The 22,516-nt window shown below is 38.9% G+C and overlaps 2 protein-coding genes across 3 annotated transcripts; one reads left to right on the plus strand and one right to left on the minus strand.

Annotated features, from left to right (window-relative positions):
* The first annotated feature begins 555 nt into the window (after positions 1 to 555).
* zdhhc23b (zDHHC palmitoyltransferase 23b) lies at positions 556 to 7,837 on the plus strand. Of its 2 annotated transcripts, none has more exons than XM_028004896.1 (5): positions 556 to 909; positions 3,023 to 3,189; positions 3,607 to 4,296; positions 5,429 to 5,596; positions 6,389 to 7,837. In XM_028004896.1, the coding sequence occupies exons 1-5, from the start codon at positions 853 to 855 to the stop codon at positions 6,654 to 6,656; spliced, it is 1,350 nt and encodes a 449-aa protein (XP_027860697.1). In that variant the 5' UTR covers positions 556 to 852; the 3' UTR covers positions 6,657 to 7,837. The 2 variants fall into 2 exon arrangements, with proteins under 2 accessions (XP_027860697.1, XP_027860698.1); XM_028004897.1 differs by having other exon boundaries at positions 559 to 842.
* ccdc191 (coiled-coil domain containing 191) lies at positions 7,786 to 22,032 on the minus strand. The gene is made up of 17 exons (XM_028004892.1): positions 21,667 to 22,032; positions 20,473 to 20,511; positions 20,214 to 20,349; positions 19,128 to 19,280; positions 18,790 to 18,968; positions 17,659 to 17,882; positions 16,930 to 17,071; positions 16,637 to 16,827; positions 16,028 to 16,277; positions 14,958 to 15,373; positions 14,032 to 14,129; positions 11,601 to 11,683; positions 11,423 to 11,524; positions 11,190 to 11,333; positions 9,981 to 10,133; positions 9,420 to 9,574; positions 7,786 to 8,080 (listed from the first exon to the last, which is right to left on the minus strand). The coding sequence occupies exons 1-17, from the start codon at positions 21,727 to 21,729 to the stop codon at positions 7,915 to 7,917; spliced, it is 2,694 nt and encodes an 897-aa protein (XP_027860693.1). The 5' UTR covers positions 21,730 to 22,032; the 3' UTR covers positions 7,786 to 7,914.
* Positions 22,033 to 22,516: the final 484 nt, after the last annotated feature.

Here is a 22,516-nt window from a genome sequence, read left to right on the forward strand (position 1 = left end):
CCTTTGACTGAACACAAAAGGACTAAACACAATAACAGTACAATAAGGCATCTACAGTAGGATTGCATTACAGCATATTCCCATTAAACCAGTTAAATGTATTATCCTTACTAGAATGTGGATTGAGGCGTATCTGAATATTGTTCACCATCATGAAGGGGAGTTACAAACATGAGTAAAAGTGCATTTATTACTAAAAGAACAGATGATGCTGTTTGTTTTTTGTTGTTAAATGCATGTTTCAGATAGATTCCTTAAAACACTTGAATTAATTGTCTGTCTATACAATTTTTTAAGTAAATTACAAATGAAAAGATTATTTCCACAAACAGAAATAATCTTGGGTGGCTGGATAGAAAGGCGCCCATAGTCCCTATTCACATAAGAACCGCCTCTGGTGGTAGCGGTATATACTCGAACTAAATTAAAAACAAAACACGCAAGACCTAATTTCCTAAAGTGTGCAAAGAAAAGCGTAAGATGTAGCTACATGCTGTTCGTCCGTGAACAGCCTTTCGCCTGTATAATATGTAATTATGTGGCTGTAGAAGTTCTGGGCGGGGAAAGTGCTTCATTCGACACCAGGAAGGAAAAGAAAACATCTCTTCTCTGCTGCACACACCGGGGACTTCGCTCAAAAACTAAGCCAGAACCAGGAAACGGAGCCCCACGGAACCTCTTTGTGGACTCTGACATTTTAATATTTGCAGAACACCTATGATACCGGTGTCCTGCGCCGCACATGGAGCGGAAATAAACACCGGATACGAACCTAGGCTTCCGCTGAGGAGGACCGAGCCGATGTTCCCATGGAGGTGAAAGGAAAAAACAGCATGTAGCAGGTCGGTGTTCATGTCTGTTACCCCTGTTTCTGTTTCTCTTCGGGCATACAGGTGGACAGACCTGCTAGTGCGTACAAAATGCATTATGATGAGAATAGCTAAATAAGGCTCTCGGCATTATTTAGCTCTGCAAACTGCATTTAAAATGTCTCATTTTTGCTTTTAAGATAAGAAAAGCAGTTAACTTAGTGACTTAATACAACTTTATGGCGTCCTTAATGTGCATTCATTACATATTCACTAACACAACATTCAAGCCTTTTCATCTTTAAGGTTCATATAATGTTTATGAAGTAAAGTCAGCTTGCATGGGTGACATGTTTGAAGAGCAATAATTGTATTTAACTTAAAAGAAAAACAGCATTAAAGTTTAGAAAGATAAACTTATCTTACTTTCTCAATTTTGTTTTCTTCTTTTATAAAAAAAAAAAAACAGACAACCTATATCAAATTTGACATATTTATTGACAAACAAAATCTTTTGTGGGAAACAAAATAGAAATTAATTATTTATTTTTCTCCTTTTTCTGCCATGAAATAGTCTATATGAGTAGTTTCCTTCTAATTGTTAAAGCTATTGGTGGCTCTTGATGTGGTTATTTGCCTAGGGTAGCAATAGAAAGGGGGAGGGATTGTATTGGTTTTATGCATGAGTTCATGAGTGGAGTGCTAGCATCCCCTGCTTGCTGTTGAATATAAAGCTCCCAATGTGCTGTGGTGTTTGAACCCACTACATTTCATTTTCTAACTTTATTCGGTTGGGATGGTCAGCTGAAGCAGGGAGGGGCCCAGGTTACTCTTTTGATCACTGCTTGGTGTCGCAGTGGTTGGCACTGTTGCTTTGGTGCAAGAAGGCTTGGATGTTGTCCCCTTTTCCAGAGTGGGTTCTCACTGGGAACTCCAGTCTCCTCCTACAGTATAAAAACATGCATGTAAACCTCTTTGACTTTCCCTTTGGTATGAGTGTGTGCATAGTTATGTGTCTCTGTCTTGCTCTGTGATGGACTGTCCAGAGTGTGCCCTGCCTCTCGCCCAACGGCCACTGGAGACAGTAATCCCTAAAGACTCGTGCTTTACATTCAAAGATAAAAGTTTTTGACTTACTAAAAACATACCACAAGGATCCAAGCTGCAGAGTTGGGAGTCTAATGGTTACACAGCAGGCAGATTCATGGATGTTATCAACTGCAGAGATTCCTAATCTTAATCCCACCTGCAGAGGCACTCAAAGAACCACAGCTGTCAGAGCACAGCAGGACAGGCTGAAAACTGCTGTGTGCCTCAGTAATGCTATCAATTGTTGCCTTAGTCATCCTTTCATTTTTGGCAGACGAGAGCAGATGTAGTGTTTGATGCTGCCTCGGGTCCACTAATCAGTGGGTGTAAGCCAGCTTGTCCACTTTTAGTACCCTTCCTGTGAGCTTGGAGAGAGTTGCTTGTAGGCTCAGTCGCTGACTTCAGCATCCTCATTAAACATGTTGCTCGGATTATTAATTATTTTAGCTCACTGTCGTGCATTCGGAGGCTCATTCAGACAGACCTCCTCAACAGAGCCGGATCTCCCACTTTAGGGAAAGGTTAGACTCATCCAGATGATTAATCCCATCTAGCTGCACACTTGTGGGATTGTTATAAATGTTCACGACACCTCAGCTTAAATCCGTCTGGACTATAAACGAGGTTGAAGAGGGTGGGAGGAGGGCTCATCATTAAAACATGACAGATGTGTGGCAGATGTGCAGAAAGCAGACGGATCGGGTCAGGTCAAGTGAGCAGAGGCTTTGCTTTGCAGCGATGTGTGGGGGACAAAAAATGAGATCAGACGCGCTTCATCGTCTAAAACATGTGCAAGTGCTTGATAATCTGGTGCATTAAGAGATTATTTCAGCAAAGTGGGCTTGGAGTCATTTTTACTTATTGTGTTTTCCTTCCTGTTGCTCATCTTCCACGTTCCACATAATTTAACTGCTGATTTCATCTGCAGTGGCTGGAAGAAGCATTTACACCCTCTGAGCTGAAGATTTCTCTGTCTCAATTTTTCCCAATAAAACATATTAAAGTTTGATTTTGCAACGTGGCATGTGGATAAAGTTCAAGGGGCATAAAAACATTTGCAACATATAACCTCAATGCTGACAAAAGCAAATTATTATTTTTTTCCTCTTTGAAACGTCCTACAGGTTGCAGTGCCGCTGGCCATGAAGAAGCGAGCAAAGAGGGAGCTGAAAGAGGAGGAGGACAAGGAGGAAGTGTTGTGCTGCTGCGAGTATGTGAACAGACACGGGGAGCGCAGCCACGTCGCAGCCTGCTGCTGCGACTGTGAGGACCTGGACGACGTCTGTGACAGGTGGGAGGAGATAAATATAAAGAAAAGCTACTCGGACTGAAGATAGAGTATTTGTGCTGTGATTTCTTTACTGTGAGAACTTGAGAGATTTTGTGAAATCTGAGAACACAAAATTATTTCATACAAATACTAAGATATATTTTAAGGTCTGACAACAATCAGAGGAAGCCCCTTTTGCAGAAACATTTGTAGGAAATCAGACAAACAAAATGGCTACACATTATTCTTTATCTCTTGTCCAAAAGTCCACGAAAACGTGTTAGGAAATGGAGAAAAAGGAGTGTATTGATGTGTGCTAAATAAAAATCTGGAGCTGTTAACTTTGTTGGAGATACATTGAACCATTTGTGATAAACTCAAGCCTAATGGAGGCTGTAAAAAAAAAGTTACTTTACCATTTTTTTTTTGTTTCTTTAGGTTTCTAAAGAGAGAGCCTCAGAAACCGGAATCGCTGTCGCATGTATCTGCAGTCGTCTTCGACCGGATCCGTGTACCCTGGTTTTGGGGCGGAGCCCGTAAACTGGATCTGTCCATCGTTCCTCCTCTCGTCCTCCTTCCTGCCCTGCTTCACCTCGCTGCTTTCCACTTTCTGCTCGGTGTGCTGGTTCTGACGGCTCTGCCTGGCCTTGTGTTGTGGTACTACTTCTTCACCCACCGCAAGAAGGGACGAACACTCTTCTTCCTCAGCCTGGCCCTCTTCTCCTTGGGGTACATGTATTACCTGTTCGTCTCAGAGGTGTTTCCACGTGGGGATGTTGGTCAGGGTGAGCTGGCGGCTGTGAGTGTAGGGGTCAGCCTCACCCTGCTGACCCTTATCTACACCAAGAGGGATCCTGGGATTGTTCGGCTGGATCAACAGGCCGTTCACAGCACGGTGACATATTACAGCACCCTGCCAGACAACGACTCTTCTTTCAATGGGGGGATGCAGGAAGTATCAATGACAGCAGTCCAGCGGATCGGATCCTCGGAGCAAGAAGGGTTGGAGTTGAAGGAAAGTGGCCGCAGGAACTGGTGTTCAGTGTGCAGGGTTGTGCGGCCGCCGAGGGCGGGACATTGTCGGATCTGTGGCGTCTGCGTGCTTCGTCTTGACCACCATTGTGTCTGGTGGGTTTCAGTCAGTTTATCCTAAATCTCAAATGTACAAAGTTTACATCCAGTCAGCATACATCTAGAATCTCTACATAGTACATACTAAAGTACATAAATAAAAAGATTGTAGGAGTCATGCTTAACCTAATGAATATAATGAAAAGCCAAAGAGAAATAATGAGTGTTTATAACAGATGTAAAACTCTCAAGAGTCGAAGACGTTCTAATGTACATCATCACGCTGTTCCAGAGTCCAGGAGCAGCTGCCCTAAAGGCTCTGTCACCTCCAGTCTTCAGCCAAAATTCGAAGACTTTCAGCAGTAATTTACTCATCTGAGCTTTCTGTCTGGATTATAAGAAAATAGCAATTCCAGGAGGTACTGGCATACCAGTCTCTCTAGACATTTAGGAACCAAATAGAAAAAAAATAGCACACTGGAAGCCAGTGAAGTGAAACTAGTATGATATGTGGTCATGCCTTTGCTTACCAGTGTAAAGACAGGCTGCTGCTATTGAATAATTATAATACAGTGATGGCATAAAGGCTTGGATCTCTCTCTCCAGATCTTTGACAGGAAGATAGCCAGAAGGCATTTGGCTTCTTCCTGGAGGCAGCAGAAAACTTATTTTTTACTCAAACGTTTTGGAGCAGGGCCTTGTTCTTAAACAGCCTAACTTAATTTCTTTCCTCTAGTAGGAACAGTTTGCTTCAGATGCGAGAAATGTTACACAATTGGTTGTTCTTACTTTAATACAGTTTGACTTCTGATCTCAAATCTGTTGAACATTTGTAAACTTTGCTTAAAAAAAAAGCTTGATACCAAGAAATCACCCATGATCTATGGGCTCTATTTATTCTGCCAAGAAGAGAGGCCATTTTTATGCAGTAGTGTTATGCAAGTTTTGCCTCCAGAAATCTCTAAAGCTGTATATTTTAGAATTACTGCACACATAATTTGAATGTATAATTAGTTTTCTTGCCATTTGTTGAGTCCCATTATTAGTAAGTTAGAAATAGTCCAAGGAAAGTATTTCCTTACAGACACCAGTCCACTCCAGGTAGTGTTTCTGCTCATATCTGCAGTCTGCATTCATTGCTCATTTGTCTGTGTGTCTTTACTGTATTTGTGTTTCCCTCCGGGGCCAGGATAAACAACTGTGTGGGCCAGGCCAATCACGTAAGCTTCCTGCTCACTCTCGTCTTCTTCCTGCTGACGTCCCTGTACGGCATTGGCCTGGTGCTGCGGAGTGTGTGTCCCCAGCAGAACGTCCTCACTGCCTTACTCTACTGCCCTGGAGTTTACACCCACTACAGGTTCCACTTGGCTCTATTTTTTTAAATTTCATCTATGTGATATGATACCATTTTAAGGTACAAGTTTTGCCAGAACTTAAGTACACCATGCAAAACCCTATATGTAATAGCAGGCAAAAGTCTTCATACCTTTTGACCTTTTGAACATAGTGTCACTTTACAATTACAAACATTAGTGTATTGTATCTGGATTTTAAGTGATTTATACCAGTACACTAAAATTTGACTCGTATTATAGGCATTCAATGTGTAGGATTCCTAATGTTAACAACAGATTGCAACAGTTCTGGGTTAACTTTGATTTTGGTTGATACCAATCAAAAAGACATTCTTCTGGAGTTCCAGTCATACCAATGGATGTAAAAAGCTGCAGCATTCTCAATTATTGCAGTAGATGATTGAAGATTGTAGAACAAATATTAAGTTGTCCTATTTAGTTCCCAAAATGTAAAACTCCACAGCTACTAATGAGCCTGTTAAATCCTCTTTATTGTTTATTATTTCTCAGAATCAAATTATTCCTGTTTTTATAGGTTAAAATAAAGACTTATCAGTTTTCTGGGAGACTTTCAATCACCAGGTACATAAATGCTAAATCACCTATTCTGAATGTTAGATCTAGGATATTTTTCACTTTACTTTGCTATAGAATGCCTTGTGTTAAATCCCTTTCAACTAATTACTGAAAAATTGCACCAATGTCAGTACAGAGAATACTTTATGCCCCTCAGTCTTGTTTTCTGTGCTGGGTCCATCTTAAAATGTCTGCCTTGTCATTTCTATTTTCTCTAGCTCTGCTCTCTGCTTCACGTGCGCATGGTACTGCAGCATTGTGACCGGTGGTCTCCTGCATCTCCTTCTAGTGCAAATTATAAATATCAGCTATAATGTGACAGAGCGGGAAGCCCGAGTCGCACTGAGGGAGAAAACCGCCCGCAGCGCCTGCTGGGGACTCGTCGTGGACACCGGCGTTTACTCTCGAGGTCTTTGGAGCAACTGGTCTGAGTTCATGTCCATGGGAGACAAACTGAGACTTTCATCTCCAACAGACCTGGTGTGAGACACAATATAGGGGTGGTAAAAACAGCTTCTGACCATCGGGTGGCAGCATTGCCACTTCATCCACAGTAGGTTTGCTTTCAGTCTCAAGCAGAGTCAGCATTGCTTAGAGGTGTTTCTGCAGCTCTGGAGTTGCTCTTTGACATTTAGCGATAACTACTTCACATCTCGATGTTGTGAATTCACCGCCATTACAGTGACTGACACCTAGGACCTCATCTATGCAGCCGAATCCACCCATGGCATCTTAGTCACACACACAACCATCACTGCGAATGTCTTCCTTCGGACTTGGACTCTCAGCTACATTCCAGTGCCTCGGTACACAACTGGAAGGAAGTTAAACTCTCACGAAGAAATAGGACAGTTTCAGAAATATTCTTCTGGATTTTCTGTTACAGATCAAGATGCAAAATGTGGAAAAATGGGCAATTCTGATGAGACCATAATTAAACCCTTTTCTCTACATCCAAAATGCTATTTGTGTTAAAGTGCAGGGACAGCTCAGGGAAGAAAATTTGTTGGGGGCAGAGGGCAAAGTTCATCTTCCAGCAGGACAGCTGCCTTAACCACAGTGAAATGGTTTCAGTCAAAGCATAATCATGAGCCAGAATGGCCCAGTCAAAGTTCAGAACTGCATTCAGTTTGTATAACTTGTCATGTTTCATTTTTCTTCCATTTCACAATTGTATAGCAGGTATTTGTTTCTGACATAAAATCCTAGTCCTTTACTTTGAAGTTTGAGAATTTTCTAACATAACCACTTGAAAAACTTTAATCATCTTTGTGAGACTCTGCACCTCATTTATCTTTCTCAAACACTGATACCACTTGTTTCCACTTTGCCTTGCAAATTGCATCTTAGGTTTTCATATCAGACAAATGAAATGTCTTGGCACAAGACTAATTTAGGTACTGTGGTAGATGATTACATTTGTATAATTCAAGCTACTTTGTATTACGTTGTTGTCTCAATTCCGCATGAAAGCACTATAATATATTCGCTCAAATGCACAACTGTCAGCTTGAGTCTGGGGAAGTTTTTTTTGTAACTTTCCACTTTTACTACGCTATAGTTTCTAATAAAATATAAACTCTTTTGTATTTAAATAATTTCTCTGTTGTACATCTTTGGATTTTGAATGGATTTTATTTATTTTATTAAATGAAAGTGAGAAATGACCGAGCCTTTTCTTTATCACTTGTCACTGCTGGAGTAACGCTTTGATGCTTTTGTCTGGATATGCAGCTTGTCATTATCAGACGGTTTCTCTCTCAGACATTCCTAATGGACGGGAGCAGAAATCCGGCAGAAGCTCTGCCACTTTCCTGCTCAGCTTCTCCCGTCGCACCTCTCTCTCCCTTTCCCTCCGCAGCGTAGAAGGAAGCTGCCTCCAGGCCTGGAAACACCTCTGCAGGACGCGCCTAAAACACAAACAGATGGAAGGACAGACGAACACGGAGCAAGTGAGCATTAACGAAGTGGATCTGAGGGACCGCTGGCTAGACAACATGTAATTAGTTTTCACATGGTGTTTGGCAGCTAGGCAGCTGTTGGGGCTTCACCTGTAGCCTGTGGTCATTTAGCAGTACCAGACCAGGCAGCTGGCGCTTAAAAATATTTCTTGAGGTTGACAATAGAGATATTATGTAGAAATGTTTAATAAATTATTACGTAAAAAATGAGGATCAAAATATTATTTTGCTTTCAGTTAATATTTTAACACACTATTTGTTCATATTGACTCTATTCAATAATTACCATCAATGTTATTTGTGTCAGTTTGCCACAATATCTCAGTAAAATGCAATGATGTTTGTGACAAAACATAAGTTCAATGTGAATACTTTTGCAAAGTACATATAAAAGGCTACATCTTTCTCCTTTCAGAGAGCAGCAGCTGCGTAAATAATGGATGTTAGAACTTTGTTGGATGGTTGTAAGTTAAGAAGGTCATCAAATAGTTTTCAGAGGCCAAAAAGGTGGAAAAATATTTGAAATTAAGAAGAGCTTTTCTAGACACCTGATCAAATTATTCTAGTTTGTTCAGTACAGAAAAATCCATTAACTCATCTGAAACCATAAAAATACGCTCAGGCTTTTAGAGCTGGAAGTGACCGTACGTCTTTACAGCTTGACTCAGTTTTATACGAACTTGTGTGTCTTCCTCAGTGACATTGTATATACCTTTAATACAAATGCTGAAAAATAAAAAAACTGTCCTGAAGAAGTCTCATCCACTCCCGTTGACAGGCTGCGGAGGAAAAACATTGGTTTCTACCAGGAAAAGTGCCTCCTCTACAATCACACCCGCTCTCTTGTGTTTCACGCTCTGTCAGGCAAGTCCACATTTCATTTCAGATGTCTACGGCTTTCTTTGTGAAAAGAGATTCAATGAAAACACATTTTATGTTTTCTTGTTTACTAGTCTACCTATAAACACTGGGGGACACCAGGACAAAGAAACGCATTGTCTGCGTGTTCTTGAAGGTTTTGTAGGCCTGCACATAACCTAAAAAACTAAAAAGTAGTCTTGCTGAGGCAACTAGAAAGCTCTAAAGTATCAAACATTTCATAGAATATGTTTTTAAGTCTCTACTTATAGATTGTTTGTTAGAGGTCTTAAAATAGTGGATATACTGCAGTTTAAAGGAAAAGTTTTTAGATATTGCTGATAAATTTTGTCCCATGAAAGAAACACAGCAAAGAGTTGGTTTTATCAGGGCTACTTCAGAACAAAATGCAGCATCAGGTGGAGCAGACCTGTCCCGGTGTTCCTGAGCCAGTTTTCGACGGTCCCACTCCGTCAGCCTCTGCAGGGTCACATGGTCCTGCAGAGCAAGCAGGAACCTTCTCAGAGTCCGCTTCCGATAAAAACGCTCAGCTCGCTCCTCCTGAATCATCCGCAGGTCGCCCAGCTGAAACCAAGATAAGGATGTTGTGACTGATGAGGTAATAAAAAGCACGTAAATCCCGTTTACCGTTATTCTATCCATTATATATGAAGCAATAGGGCTTACAAACTGATTTGTGTAAGCTAGAGAGTATAGAAGACATATTGTGGCAAAATTTAAACTGGATTTCTCATCACTTTTCTTTTGATGTCTCCTTCATAATGCTGTTTGTTAACAAATGTTCTCCCCCGAAACCTTCACAAAACAGCTGAATTTATGCTTTAATTTGAATTTTTAATTGCTTTTTATCTGGAAATTGTTGCTCTGCCAGGTAAAATCTAAATAAAATGCATTTTGGTTGCAAGTTTACAGACTACACACAGAAACCTTTGCAAGGTAATGTATACTGTGTATAAAAGGGTATACTCACTCTTTTCCAGCAGTTTAAACTCCAACGAAGCAGAAAATGCTTCTGTAGTTGGTCAGCACAGGCCACCCTCTCACGCTGGGTCTCTCTTGCATACTGTAGCCATTCCAGGGTGCACTGCTTCAGGAGGAAGAGGTTGTGATGACTCTCGGCCAGCTGGGAACAAATGGGAGGAGATAAATTAGTACTACTCTATAATTTCTCTATAATTTCCGAAACAAAGCAATATAGGACAGATTGTTGCATTTATTTACAGAAATAAAACTATGTGTCACAGTGGTCGTGTTTCTCATACAGATTGATGTATTCACAGACACATCTGAGCTTTGCACACAATATCTAAGACCCATAGGAGAGGTTAAGATGTTAGTGCACTGTATGATCACTACAGTGAATTACAAAAGTATTCATATCTGTAAATTTTGACACTTTACAGCAAACCTTAGTGCATTTTATTAGGATTTTATGTGATACACCAATACTAAGCAGCACATAACCATGAAGTGTTTGCTTTTGCTATATACTTTTTTGTGCAACCAGAAATCTGAAAAGAAGGCTGTGCTTTTGTATTAAGCCTTGTAAATCAATACCTTTTGAAATTACATTTGGCTTCTATTACTGCTGCACGTCTTTTAAGGTGTGCCTCTAACTGTCGTTGCACATCTACAAACAAAAACCTGTATGTGTTCTTTTTCGTCCAAAATAACTAAAACTGCTTTTGAAAATAACGACTGCCACAGACTAACAATTGAACTATAAGGGGAATGAATACAAATACATTCTGCGCTTTCATTTATTATATTGCATAAAACTAAACAACAAAGTAATTTCACTTCTGTGTGGCAATTATGCACTACTTAGTGATGGTTAATTACATCAAATCCCAAAACACTAAAGATGACAAAATGTGGATTCTCAGAGTATGGATAGTTTTGAAAGTCACTAGTTTTGCTTCTACTTATATGTTATGAACATACAAGATGATGCGAGAATATTATGCATTTTAACATGTCCACAACAAGATAGGCCTTATAAATGGTTTATGTTATGAGCCACCATTATGCTTTGTTGTCAATCTGCTGTCATAAAAACCACCTGATAAGTATAATCTTCCTCTGAGCCAGAATGAAGTGTTTTCTGTGTTTATGTGATTGTGAATTTGAGACAGTCTGGCTTTGAATGTTGCTGCATTACACAAGACGGGGTGTTTACCTCCATGTTTTCACGTCTTAACTGCATGAGGTGTTTCCACGGCGCCAGGCCTCGATGCGACAACAAGGTTTTGTTATGGTGTTGACAGGCCAGTCTCATGAGCTCCTGGCGCCTTTTTAATTGTCTTTGTCTTTCTGCTTCTCTCTGGATGGACGCAGAGAAGCAATATTTACATCTTGTGTGTAACTTGTACAAACTTGTGTCAGGTGAATAAAACATAAAATACTCCTCACCTCTCGTTCCAGCCTCTTCTCCTCCCTCTTCTTTTCGGCAGCCTTGCGTTTCTCCTCCTGCTCCTCCCTCTCCCTTTGTTCCTCGGCAGCTTTCATCTCAGCCTGAAGGTTCAGTCATTAAAATTTGTACAATCAATGCTTGAAAGTATGGTTACTCTGGAAGGATTGTCAGTCTCACCAACTTTTCCTCTTCTTTCCTTCTCTTGATTTCCTCGATCTCCTGCCTCCGTTCGGCACGCTGTCGAGCTCGGACTTCCATGGCTCGGGAGAGGGAAAGAGAGTTTCAAGTTTTTTAAGGCAAAGGAAATGCTTTTTTTTTTTTTTTTGGAAAAAAAAAATCTGAATTCTGTAGGTCAGCAAAGACCTTGAAAGTAATAGAGGTTCTTAGGAAGGCATGGCATCACTTTAAGCAATAAAATGAAAAAAAGAAGCAATTGCATCAAGGGCATTTTGCAAAGTGGAGATAAACAGCAGGGTGTGTGTGGGTTTGCAAAAAGGTCAGAAAATCAGGCAAGGTTAAATATGCATATAATTGTATGTTTGTGTCTGAGTCTTAGTCACAACACCTGGGTAAAGATGTGAAATAATGACAGAGAAAACAAATCTATACAAACTGGAGAGAGAGAGAGAGCAGGTGTCATGGAAAAACATCAGTTTCTTGTTTTTATCCTTTTAGCCATATGAAGATTTTTTGTTTACTTGATGCAATCCATTGATTTACTGGTAACTCTTCTTTATGTTTCCAATCTCTGAAAGCAAATAGTGTGAGTATTGTATGAGTTTTTGTGTTTAATCTAACATCAGAAGCAGTAGGATAGACAGCGCAGTAAAAGGAAATCATTGGACAAGAAATAATTACTAATCTGACAAGGTTGCACAGCCTGATGTTTACTTTCTGTAAATCCACCAACTGATCAACTTGAACGTAGACTTTTTTTGGTGAAAGGGAGAATAGTTCATAGTTTTGGTCCCCAAAAGGGAATTTTCAGGAAACCCTCCTTCATTTTTAAAGTCTGTCTGTTGGTAATAAAATAGTATTGTCCTGCTGCGTGTTTATAAATGGGCACTGGTGACGAAAACAGGCTCTCTTTGTTCTCTTGTTTCATTTCAACTGTGTGCGCAGACAGTAGCAGTGCTTGGGATAAGATGCATGAAGACATGAGAAGTTCGGAGGTCAGCTACTACACAATGGACACCCTGGGGAGGTTAATCCTCTTATGAGGGGACACGGACGGGTGCCAGACAGAAGTGGGAGAAGAAAAAGGCAGCTTCAGATGAAGGTCATTTATTTTCCATCAGGGTGTGAAGCTATAATCTATAAAAGCAATCTGCTGAATCTGGTCACAAGATGGACTTTTAAATGAGGCAAGATTCATCTGGTTTAGTGTCAGAAGTGCTGAAGCTGGTGGAAGAAGAAGTTGGGGTAACAGATTGCAGCATTAAGTTAAACATTTTTGGTTCTGCATTTGATGTGCTTAGTTATTTAGACTCATTTTTTTCTCTCTCTCTTCAATTAAAAACATATGCTGTTAAATTTAATGGCGAGAACGATTCCAACAGAGTAACAGCATGAGATTAAAAATGGTGCCATTAAAGGAGAGAGGGTGTTTTTTCATCAATCTGCATCATTTTAAATGTTATCTATTAATAGAGCGAAACTGGGTTTAAGTAAGCAGAACGCAAACAGTGACCAGCAAGGTGCAATGATCCTGTGGGGTGTTCCTTTTGACTTTCACCGTGATCAAGGTGCAACTAATATTATTGAGGTTGAACCATTAAGTCTACCTATATATCAGTTTGTATATATATTTAGGTGTTTTTCTATTTCAGGAATCTTTTTAAAGAACAGGGGTAATTTTTTCTGGGCCTCCTTTGATTTGACTGCAGTAACCAGGAAAACAAAGATTATCAGGGTAGAAATGTAACCCAGAGGGCACCTCACCTTCAGGATGAAGATTTTTAGTGGGTGGGGGCTAAGTGTTTTTTATTGGATCCAAAACATAACATCCAAACTAAGTAGTTCATTTTGCGTAGCACATCTTTACATGCAAGTATATATTTTTTAAAAATCAGTTAAGTGAACTTCATGCAACTGACTCAAATTCTCTAAAAATACAAATAAATTTTAGATTTTTTTAACTATAGCCTCAATGAAACAATCTGGGATTGAATTGTCCTGAATTTAACACCTTCTCAGTTTACTGAAGCTCCATGAATAAGTTTGAATGTTATATTTCCAAACAATAACAAACAGTGCTGTGGTACAGCTAGACTTTACATAATTTACTGGTAATTTAAGATTTTCGATGAAGTCAAAAAGCACACAACAAGCAACCAGAGGAAAAAAGGTTTGTGGAAATGAAGTTTCCAGGAGCAAAGTGAAAATGCACATTTTCTTTGTTGTTACTGTTTGTTTTGCAAATTTACACATTTACTAAAACTGAAAAAAAACACCATATATTTTGCGATACTAAATATATTATTTTATTACTGTAATTTCAGAAAAAGAGAAAGTAAAATAATGATTGGATCAAGATATTGTACTGCCTGTGTCTCCTTACACTGAATGCATCTGTGAGCATTCTCTGTTGTTAAGCTTTCAGACTGACCTGCGATGATGGGATGGGGGCATGTCTGCTTCCTGACAGGTTTCCTGGAAGGTGCACTCTGACTATCCGGCTCCCCTGTAGCCTTTGGAGCTCTGCAGCTGTGATGATAACAGCCAGAAGAAAGAAAGCCTGTCACAACTTTTGTTTGCGTGCTCACATCATCCTGATAGTTGCTTGACAAATTTCAGACGACGGAGGGAATGTCCAGCGGCGAGAAGTAATGTCAGACTGGCCATAAATCTGAAACTGCGGACAGGTTTTATCTCACAAAATATACTTTGTTTCTTTTCACATTAAATTCTCAAGAAACAACAACTCAGTGTTATCTGTAAAGGTTTAAAACATTGTATCTATGTTAAAAATTAAAGTTATTTACACATTTTGAGCCTAAATATTTATTTCGTGTTTAATGACTGAGATGCAAACACCCACATCAAAATTTTGTTAAATTTCCTTTAGCAAGTTGCATGGAAAGCACACACTTTTTGAAGTCACATACAAGTCTAGATATTTGACCTCTCTTCTCATCATCATCATCATCATCATCATCAAGTGTATCTGTATAGCACATTTCATCAACGAGGTAATTCAAAGTGCTTTACATGATAAAAACATAACACAGTAAATAAACAACAAAAAACCCCATTACACTGCAGTGGTAAAATATAGAAAAGTGATGAAAAGTTGCAATCTTTACTAAAACTAAAATGTTATATATTAACGTATCACTAATATATAAGTACAGATATTTATCAATGCCTAAGAAAACTGTTAATTTAAAAGATTAAATGTGATGTATAAGTGGTTTAGAAATCATTTTTAAGGGTTTCTATACTGACTATAAGCCAGTAGAAATCTCTTTACTGGTGTCGCTTTGAAAGTGATCTCAGGTCGCTTAAATTTTTAATGATGTTCAGTGAGCCAACCTGTGTTCCCCGGGAGCAAAACTGCATCTCTTCGCTTCCTGTAGCGCTGACAGCTGAGTAATCTGCGCAGCCTTTTCCATTTCTAACTCCAACCCTGTAAAGATCTGCTGTTCCTTCAGCCGGGTGATTTGCTCCTGCTGCTCCTTCAGGAGTTTCCTCTGTTGTGTGATGATTTGCTTCTGGACGGCGTGTCTGTTTTCGAACCTGCCAGCTGGTGATGCCGTGCGTTTGTTACCGAGAACCCTGTTTTCTGTCACCCTCTGCCGTGCATTGTGTAGGTCTTCTGCAGTGGGTGCAATGTGGCGTCTGGTCACCTGCCAAGGCTGAAGAGGTTGGCCTGCATCACCCACAGAGTTTTTACTCTGATGTCCTGTAGAAGCTTCTAGGACCTCATTCTCTGCTGCATGGCAGCCCTTCTATTGAATATATGATGGACAAATGAAGGTAAGATTAGACATGCAGAAACCATCGGCTAAAAATGGTCCAAGTTTCAGTTCAAAGTAAAGCACTTATATAGGTTTACTTCACAGAAATGAAACATTTAAGGCATTTATTTATGTTAAATTCAACAATAATGGCTTACTGCCATTACAAATCTACAATATTAGACAGATAAAACAAATGTTTGAGCAAAAGACACTAAGTTAAGTCTCTGGTCTTTGTGGATTAGAAATTATTGTTTTATTTATTAGACAGTAATGCTATACTTTATTCTGTTGCTGCCAATTTGATTTTCTATCCTCTCTTGAGAGCAGAAAATATTTCAGCTAGATAGATTTATTTCTTTTCACTGGCTAGAAGTAAAAGCTTCATGTTCTAAATGTGCAGAGACATGTTCCAGAACAATATTGTTACTTTGCTTATTTCCCAGAAGTTTGTCTTAAAAACAACACATTTTCCTGCTTTTTAAAGACTTTCAGCATTGCCCATAAGGGATCGACGTATGTTTTGGTCATGTTTGTGATCCTAGAGTCATTTTTTAATAACAATAAATCATAGAGTACTTTTTAGTTGAAAGCATCAAAGAAATGTGTAGTTTTTGAGTCTGTAAAGGAGGCTGCATCCCTCACCTTGGAATCTGTAACCTCTTGACTTGCCGGCTCCTGGGCCAAACATATTGGTAAACTGGCAGGAGTTTCTATGGCTGTGAGTTTGCCTGTAGCTGCAGCATCGATCAAGGCGGCCATCTTAACTTTGGTTTCCTGCTGCCGGGCCAAAAGGTCCCGTTGTAACTTTGCCCTCTGGCTCCAGAGCTGCCACTCATTCAGACATCGCCGTAGCAACCGTCTATGGTTGTTTTCCACAGCCAGCTGGAATTGCCTGAAGGAACATGAAGATTTGCTCATATTTTATCTTTAAAACTATTAAATCAAGGTATCTGTAACTTTATAAAGTTATCTGCTGTGTTCCTGGTTGCTGTTTGTTTTGTGGATATTACAGCAAAGGGAAGTAAAATGCATATGCACTTTTGTCTTTGCAGACAGGTTTTTTAAAAAAAAAATCATGCATCATTTTACTTTGTGTTTAATTTGATTTTGTGGAAATCAAATTAAACACATGAAAAAACTGATTCTAAAAAATCACAAAAAAGCTCCAGAGGCCAAAATACTTTTGCAAAGAGCTGTGTATTGTGCAACTTATCGGTTGCATTAAAAGTTAATACAGATCCTTTGACTTGCCTGTTTTCTATTCGCAGTTGCTCCGCTGTTCTCGCCACCTCTCGCCGACTGCGCTCTGCCCACACCACAGCTCGCCACGCTCGCCATGCTCTCAGCTGCCTCCTCCAATCACAGAGGGCCACCGCCTTACCCATATGTAACTTTCGCCTTAACACCACTGAGTGCCATCCAGACAGATGCTTGTGCAGACACTGCAACAATTGCACAACTGCATTAACATCTGCAGGTGAAATTACAACCTGAAATCCCAGACCAGTCAGTGAACTCATCTACTGCATAGTATGTGCACCAACCTGGAGGTTGCTCATGTTAATCTTTGCCTGAATCTTCTGTTGTTGTTGTAGTTGATTAAACTCCTTCAGCAGCTGCTTTGAGGGAAGTGCAGGGATTGACTCAAGGTTACTGACTGCCCTCTGCACCTGTTTCTCTTTCTCTCTAGAAACCAAATAAAAGGCCAAAGATTCATTTTTACGATAAATTACATCAAGAGTTTGTTGCAGAAACACGAATTTGTCAGGATATTACATAAAGCAGAGATACTCACCACTCTCAGTTACAGCAAAATCTGGAATTTTCTATTATATATTTTATTCTATTTCATTTAGAAATGTCTAAAGCTGTGCAATTTTAAAACAACATAGCTTTAGAGGCAGCAGCTCTGGAAAGCGATTAGGTTAAGATCAGGTTTTTCACCACAACATTTTAAAACCATAACAGCATAAAAATGTCATGTAAAGATTTTTCTTTTTCAAGTTGAAAAGAGAAAAAAATGTAAGCAGAATTTAATTCGGGGACCCAATTTCAGTTAAAAAATATGAAACTTCTTTACATTCATTACATACAGAGTGATATTTATTTCTGTTAAGTTTAATTATTAAGCCTTACAGGTAATGAAAACCCTTAATTCAGTTTCATAGATATTTGAATATTACATCAGAACAATAAGGAAGGATTTTTAATACATGAATGTTATGTTATAAAATTAGAGTCAGAACAGATTATCCAATCAGGTAATGACCTACTTTTGACGAGCTGCATGTTCCAAGGCCTTCTTTTCCTCCATCAGTCGCCTCAGTCTCACCATCTCCTGCTGCACCATCTCCTCCTCTCTACGCTTCAGCTGCTTCTTCCTCTTCTCCCCCTCTTGCTCCTTCTTTTTCGCCTCCTCTCTGACATCCTGCTGAGATTCCTTCTCTCTCCTCTTCCTCTGTTTCTCAGCCTCCCTTTGTGCCCTGTTCTCTCGCACCTTGAGCAGAAACCAGCAGCAGCTTTGTGGCCACAATCCAACTCAAAACATGCATAGCTGCAATTCAACCTGAGGAACTGAGCCTACAGTGCCATGGAAAAGTACTCATACCACTAGAACCTTTTCACACTTTATGTTACAACAAAAATCTTTTATTTGCACTTACACAAAGTAGTGCATATCTGTGAGTCCATATCTGTGTATATCTGTGATGCAACTTTAACATGGAGTTAAGTTGCATGTCTTTTTCAGCAATACACATCTCCAGAATATCTTTTCTGCCTATTATTTTTTGCAAAAAAGCTCAAGTGCTATCAGTGCTATCAGATTTATAGAGAATGACTCTAAACATTCATTTTTAGGTCCTGTCTCAACGTAATTTAGCTTACTTTCAGTCGACACTTTGTTCTTGTCCCTTTCATATAATTGCCATATTTGTGGAGTTCATGACTTAAGTTTGTTCTTTCAACAGGTATTCTGATTTTCCAACTAGGCCTCTTGGCTGCTTCTCTGATTAATGCTCCCTCTGATACATTTTTTTCAATTTTCAGATGTTATATTGTTTTATAAAAAAATCCTGCTCTAACCCTCTCCACATTTTTCCCTTGACCTGTCTGCCTTCGTGACGCTGCTTGTTTATTAATGTTTTCTAACAAACCACTATGGCCTTCATAGAACAGCTTCAATTATACAAATTTCAAACTACACACATTCCCCTATTACCATAAATATTCTCCTCCTTCCACTTCATAACTATGAAGTGGAGTATTTATGCGCCACCCTGTGCCAGTATATTAAATAAAATCCCATTAAAATACATAGGTGTTTGTTTCTGATGTGACAAAATGTGCAAATGTTCCCTGGATCATTAATACTTCTGCACAGCAGTGAATGCACAGGCACAAACCTGTTGGTGTCGCGCTTCCATGGTGATTGCTGGATTTCTAAACTTCTTCTGCTTTTCTCGATCATCGCGAGACAACTCCTCCAGCATTCCACAGTCCAGCAGCTCTTGCTTCATTAGATCTTGGAGGAAGCTCTCAACAGCCAATTGTTCTTCTTCTTCAACCAGACAGTCATAAAGATCTGAAATAAGATCGAGAGATGAACCTCACCTTTTCACAACTTATCCTTTTTAGCTAATTAAATGGATTTCCATCCATTTGGTGCCAGTGAATAGCTGCAGTATGGCTCCAATATAGCATTTGTATCTTTAGACCTGCTGAATAAAAATGTAAAAAATACCGTCAAACTTTTTGTAATCGATATAAGTAGGCTGGGCACTAGCTGCGGCAGTAGGTTGTGTGTTTTCAACATGGTCCTTCAATTCATCATCATCCTCCATGTCCAGCTCTTTCCGTAACTTATCACTCAGCCAGTCATCTAGAAGAGCCTGAGCTGCAAGAAAGAGCAGATTGTGAGTCAAGTGAAATGGCAAACTTTCTGACACTTGGATTTTTAAAAATTGATGGAATTAGTAATGTTTTTGATGTATTGGTGAACAGATCACATGAACGCTGTAACCAAGATTACAGGTTTTCCTAAATGGAAACTTACTTTAGGATTCAACTACCACAATGTAAAATGATAAAGCTGGGATAATATGATGTTTTTTTGTTAATACAACTTTCCTAAGTGGGTAGAAATGATCTCCAATTTTCTCTAGTTCATAAACAACAAACTACATTTGGTGGAATCTATAATCTTTTTTAAGCTTCTGTTTAAGCTTATTCATTGGTTTTCATCAGCGACTTTAATGTTATTTAAGATATTTAACACCCTTAGCAAATTTTAATAATTAAATGTAACTGAATTATTTATTATTTATATTTTAGTTTTAGAACTGTTCAAAGTGCTTCAATTTTAAGTAGCATCCCAAGGCTTTCTGCGGCTAGGAACTGAACTGAACTGAATCCAATCCAGCTGAATGACTTCCTGTTTTCCTGGTCAATCTTAATTTTGGAAAATACAAGAAAACTTGCAAATCAAGTAAGAAATGTATGTTGAAAAATTTGGTTGCTGTCCATAAGATACCTATTTGCTTAAACATAACCATAACCAACATTTATTGAGAAAAATGGAAGGAGATATTTGTGAGAATTACTCTCAAGTTACAGTCTGGCTTTATTTAAACACATTAGTCTAAAGATTTGCAAAGCTTTTGTGTTTATTCTACATTAGAAATAAATATAATAATATAGAATGGTGCAGTAAAAGAGATAATCTGTCAGCATCCACATTACTTAATGATTACACCTGACTGAAAACAAAGAAACATTTTATGTTAGTAGCCTAATAGTAGAAGGTAGCTTTTTCTGTGAGCTGACCTACCTTCACTATAAGCGTCATCATGATCCCTCAACTGTTCAGAGCTTTCCAAAGGTACAGCCACTCTATTTATTGCTGATTGAGGTTTCCTATGGGAGAAGACTTCAGACACGGCTAACTCAGAGGCCATCTCCACTCGCTGAGGACAGAGACAAGGACAATAACACACATTAATGTAGCTAAAAATAAAGAAAGTCTAAAATATCATTAAGAGCAAATTGCTTTTATTACCAGCTCAATGTAAGAGATGGTAAAGTCTCACCTTTCTCCACTCATCAATGTCATCATTCTTCACAGGTCTCTGTCATTAAAGGATATAAATATATACCTTTGGGTAAAAGCAGAACTGAAAGATGCACGTCACATTGTCACTTTTGCCTTTCTGAAAATCCCCTCAGAGGGACCTTGAGTTGCTGATGCAGTGTGAAAATTGTGGGCTGAGGCGAGGGCCTGATGTCTGCGGATTATTTCACAGGAAAGCTCAGCTATTGCCTTAAATCCGCAGATTACCCCGAGAATCATTTCCCAGACTTCAAAAGGTGAGCGGTTTACCGGTAGCAATTCAGCTATCTCAGTCTCCGCCTGCAAGGGTGTACAGCTGCAAGCGTGTGAATATCTGACAACAGACCTGGATGATATTTACCATTGACTTAGAAGAAGCCACATCTATGCATATACTCTGGCTATATGTGTGTACCCTTCATATATCATTTATCTTCATATAAAATGGGTTGCATACTCCTATAACCTTTTCATATTTGGTCAGATTACAACTACAAAACCATTCCATTGTAGTTTCTGCAGTTAGTTTAGTGTCGTTGTCCTGCTGGAAATTGAAAGTCTTCCACAGTCTCAAGTCTTTAAAGGCATCTTACTGGTTTCCAATCAGGACTGCCTCATATTTTGCTCCATCCATCTTCCAGTTAACACCTACCAGCTTTCTCTCTACTAAACAAAAGCATCCCCATACTATGAATATTCAACTGCCATTTTTTTCCAATAGAGATGGAGTTTTCAGGGTGATGTTTTGAATTGCATTCATCTGGACCTTATTTCCTAATTAAGCGACATCTGAAAGTATTAGCCATGGTTTTTATTTAGGGGTAACCTTGTGAAGTAAGGGCTGAAGACAAACCCACACATTCCAGATTTCAAACAAGGTAAAACATTTGTTCCACCTTGTGTCACTATGTGTTGATGCCACACAAAAATCGAAGTAAATGCAAAGGAGTATTTTCGAAAAATGTTAGAAAGTATAAAAGGTAATATTTTTGTAATGCACTGTAACTTTATGCCTGATGTAAAGGCTCTGAAATTAAAAACACATTTATTTTACTTGGTCAGTTGATATTAAAAAAATATTAAGTCACTACTTTTGATTTACTTTTTGTTAAGAATAATTTCTATATTTATCTTGGAGATGTGTACTCTATCTTTAAGTGTAAGTCAAGCTTACCTTTTTGGGAGACCCGAGTGTTTTCCACCTGAACAGGTGATAATTGAACCCTGATGACGCCATCTCAACTGTTTATGCATCTGCATAAAATTACGATATAATCTTAAATCCCACTATAGATTTGTCTATTATTTCCACCGTGTACGATACCAAATTTGGGTAAGCCAAAAATGTGTAGAAAAGTTACCACAGAGTAAAACACGGACGCCGTAAACGTGTCAACACAACTAACGCTACCTTGAATAGCAAAGGAGTCTGGGTAATGGAGTGAGTCTACTTATCCTTTTTGCTGAATCTAGGGACCACAAATATGTTCGAAACTACGTGTCCCAGTAAGCTTTCGAGGCGTGGAGAAGTTCCCATGACAACGATGTTCGCCTCTGAAAACGGAAAGAAAATAAAGTTTTTTTAAAATCTGTGTTGCATGTGGTTAGAAGAATTAATTAGTACGAATAAATAGGTCTAACAGAGGGTTTGTTTAGATGTTTTTATGATCTAAGATAGAAGTACATTCTGAACAGATCACCAGTCTCTCACAAGATGGAAGCTACTATTTGCTTTCTGCAGGAGCACAAATGATCAAATAGACTTTGAGCAGTCATTACATAAAATCAATATAGAAAACCAAAACTACTGCAAACTTGCAAGGATACTATCTCTGCTATCTGCTAAACTCTTTAACGAGAATTTGGTAAAATATATATTTAACATCTAAAACCATGACTTTAAAGAACCTCTCGTGCACCCCTTACATTATTTGCAAAACAGATTAGATTAACTAAATAATGTTTAGTTTTTATAAGTAAAACAATTTTTATTTAATTTTTTTGGAATATTTTAATAAAGGAAA

This window comes from Xiphophorus couchianus, chromosome 21 (genome assembly GCF_001444195.1).
Source record: "Xiphophorus couchianus chromosome 21, X_couchianus-1.0, whole genome shotgun sequence".
In the NCBI taxonomy this organism is placed as follows: Eukaryota; Metazoa; Chordata; class Actinopteri; order Cyprinodontiformes; family Poeciliidae; genus Xiphophorus; species Xiphophorus couchianus.

What these genes read in the sequence shown, in the direction of transcription:
- ccdc191 (XM_028004892.1), bottom strand. Translation starts at nt 21,729, where the DNA reads ATGGCGTCATCAGGGTTCAATTATCACCTGTTCAGGTGGAAAACACTC. An exon ending in CCCCCATCCCATCATCGCAG is followed by an intron (nt 11,684 to 14,031) that starts GTCAGTCTGAAA and finishes CCCTCTCCCGAG; the next exon opens with CCATGGAAGTCCGAGCTCGA. An exon ending in GGAAAGAAGAGGAAAAGTTG is followed by an intron (nt 11,525 to 11,600) that starts GTGAGACTGACA and finishes CTGAACCTTCAG; the next exon opens with GCTGAGATGAAAGCTGCCGA.
- zdhhc23b (XM_028004896.1), top strand. Translation starts at nt 853, where the DNA reads ATGTCTGTTACCCCTGTTTCTGTTTCTCTTCGGGCATACAGGTGGACA. An exon ending in ACAGGTGGACAGACCTGCTA is followed by an intron (nt 910 to 3,022) that starts GTGCGTACAAAA and finishes AACGTCCTACAG; the next exon opens with GTTGCAGTGCCGCTGGCCAT. An exon ending in CTGGACGACGTCTGTGACAG is followed by an intron (nt 3,190 to 3,606) that starts GTGGGAGGAGAT and finishes TTGTTTCTTTAG; the next exon opens with GTTTCTAAAGAGAGAGCCTC.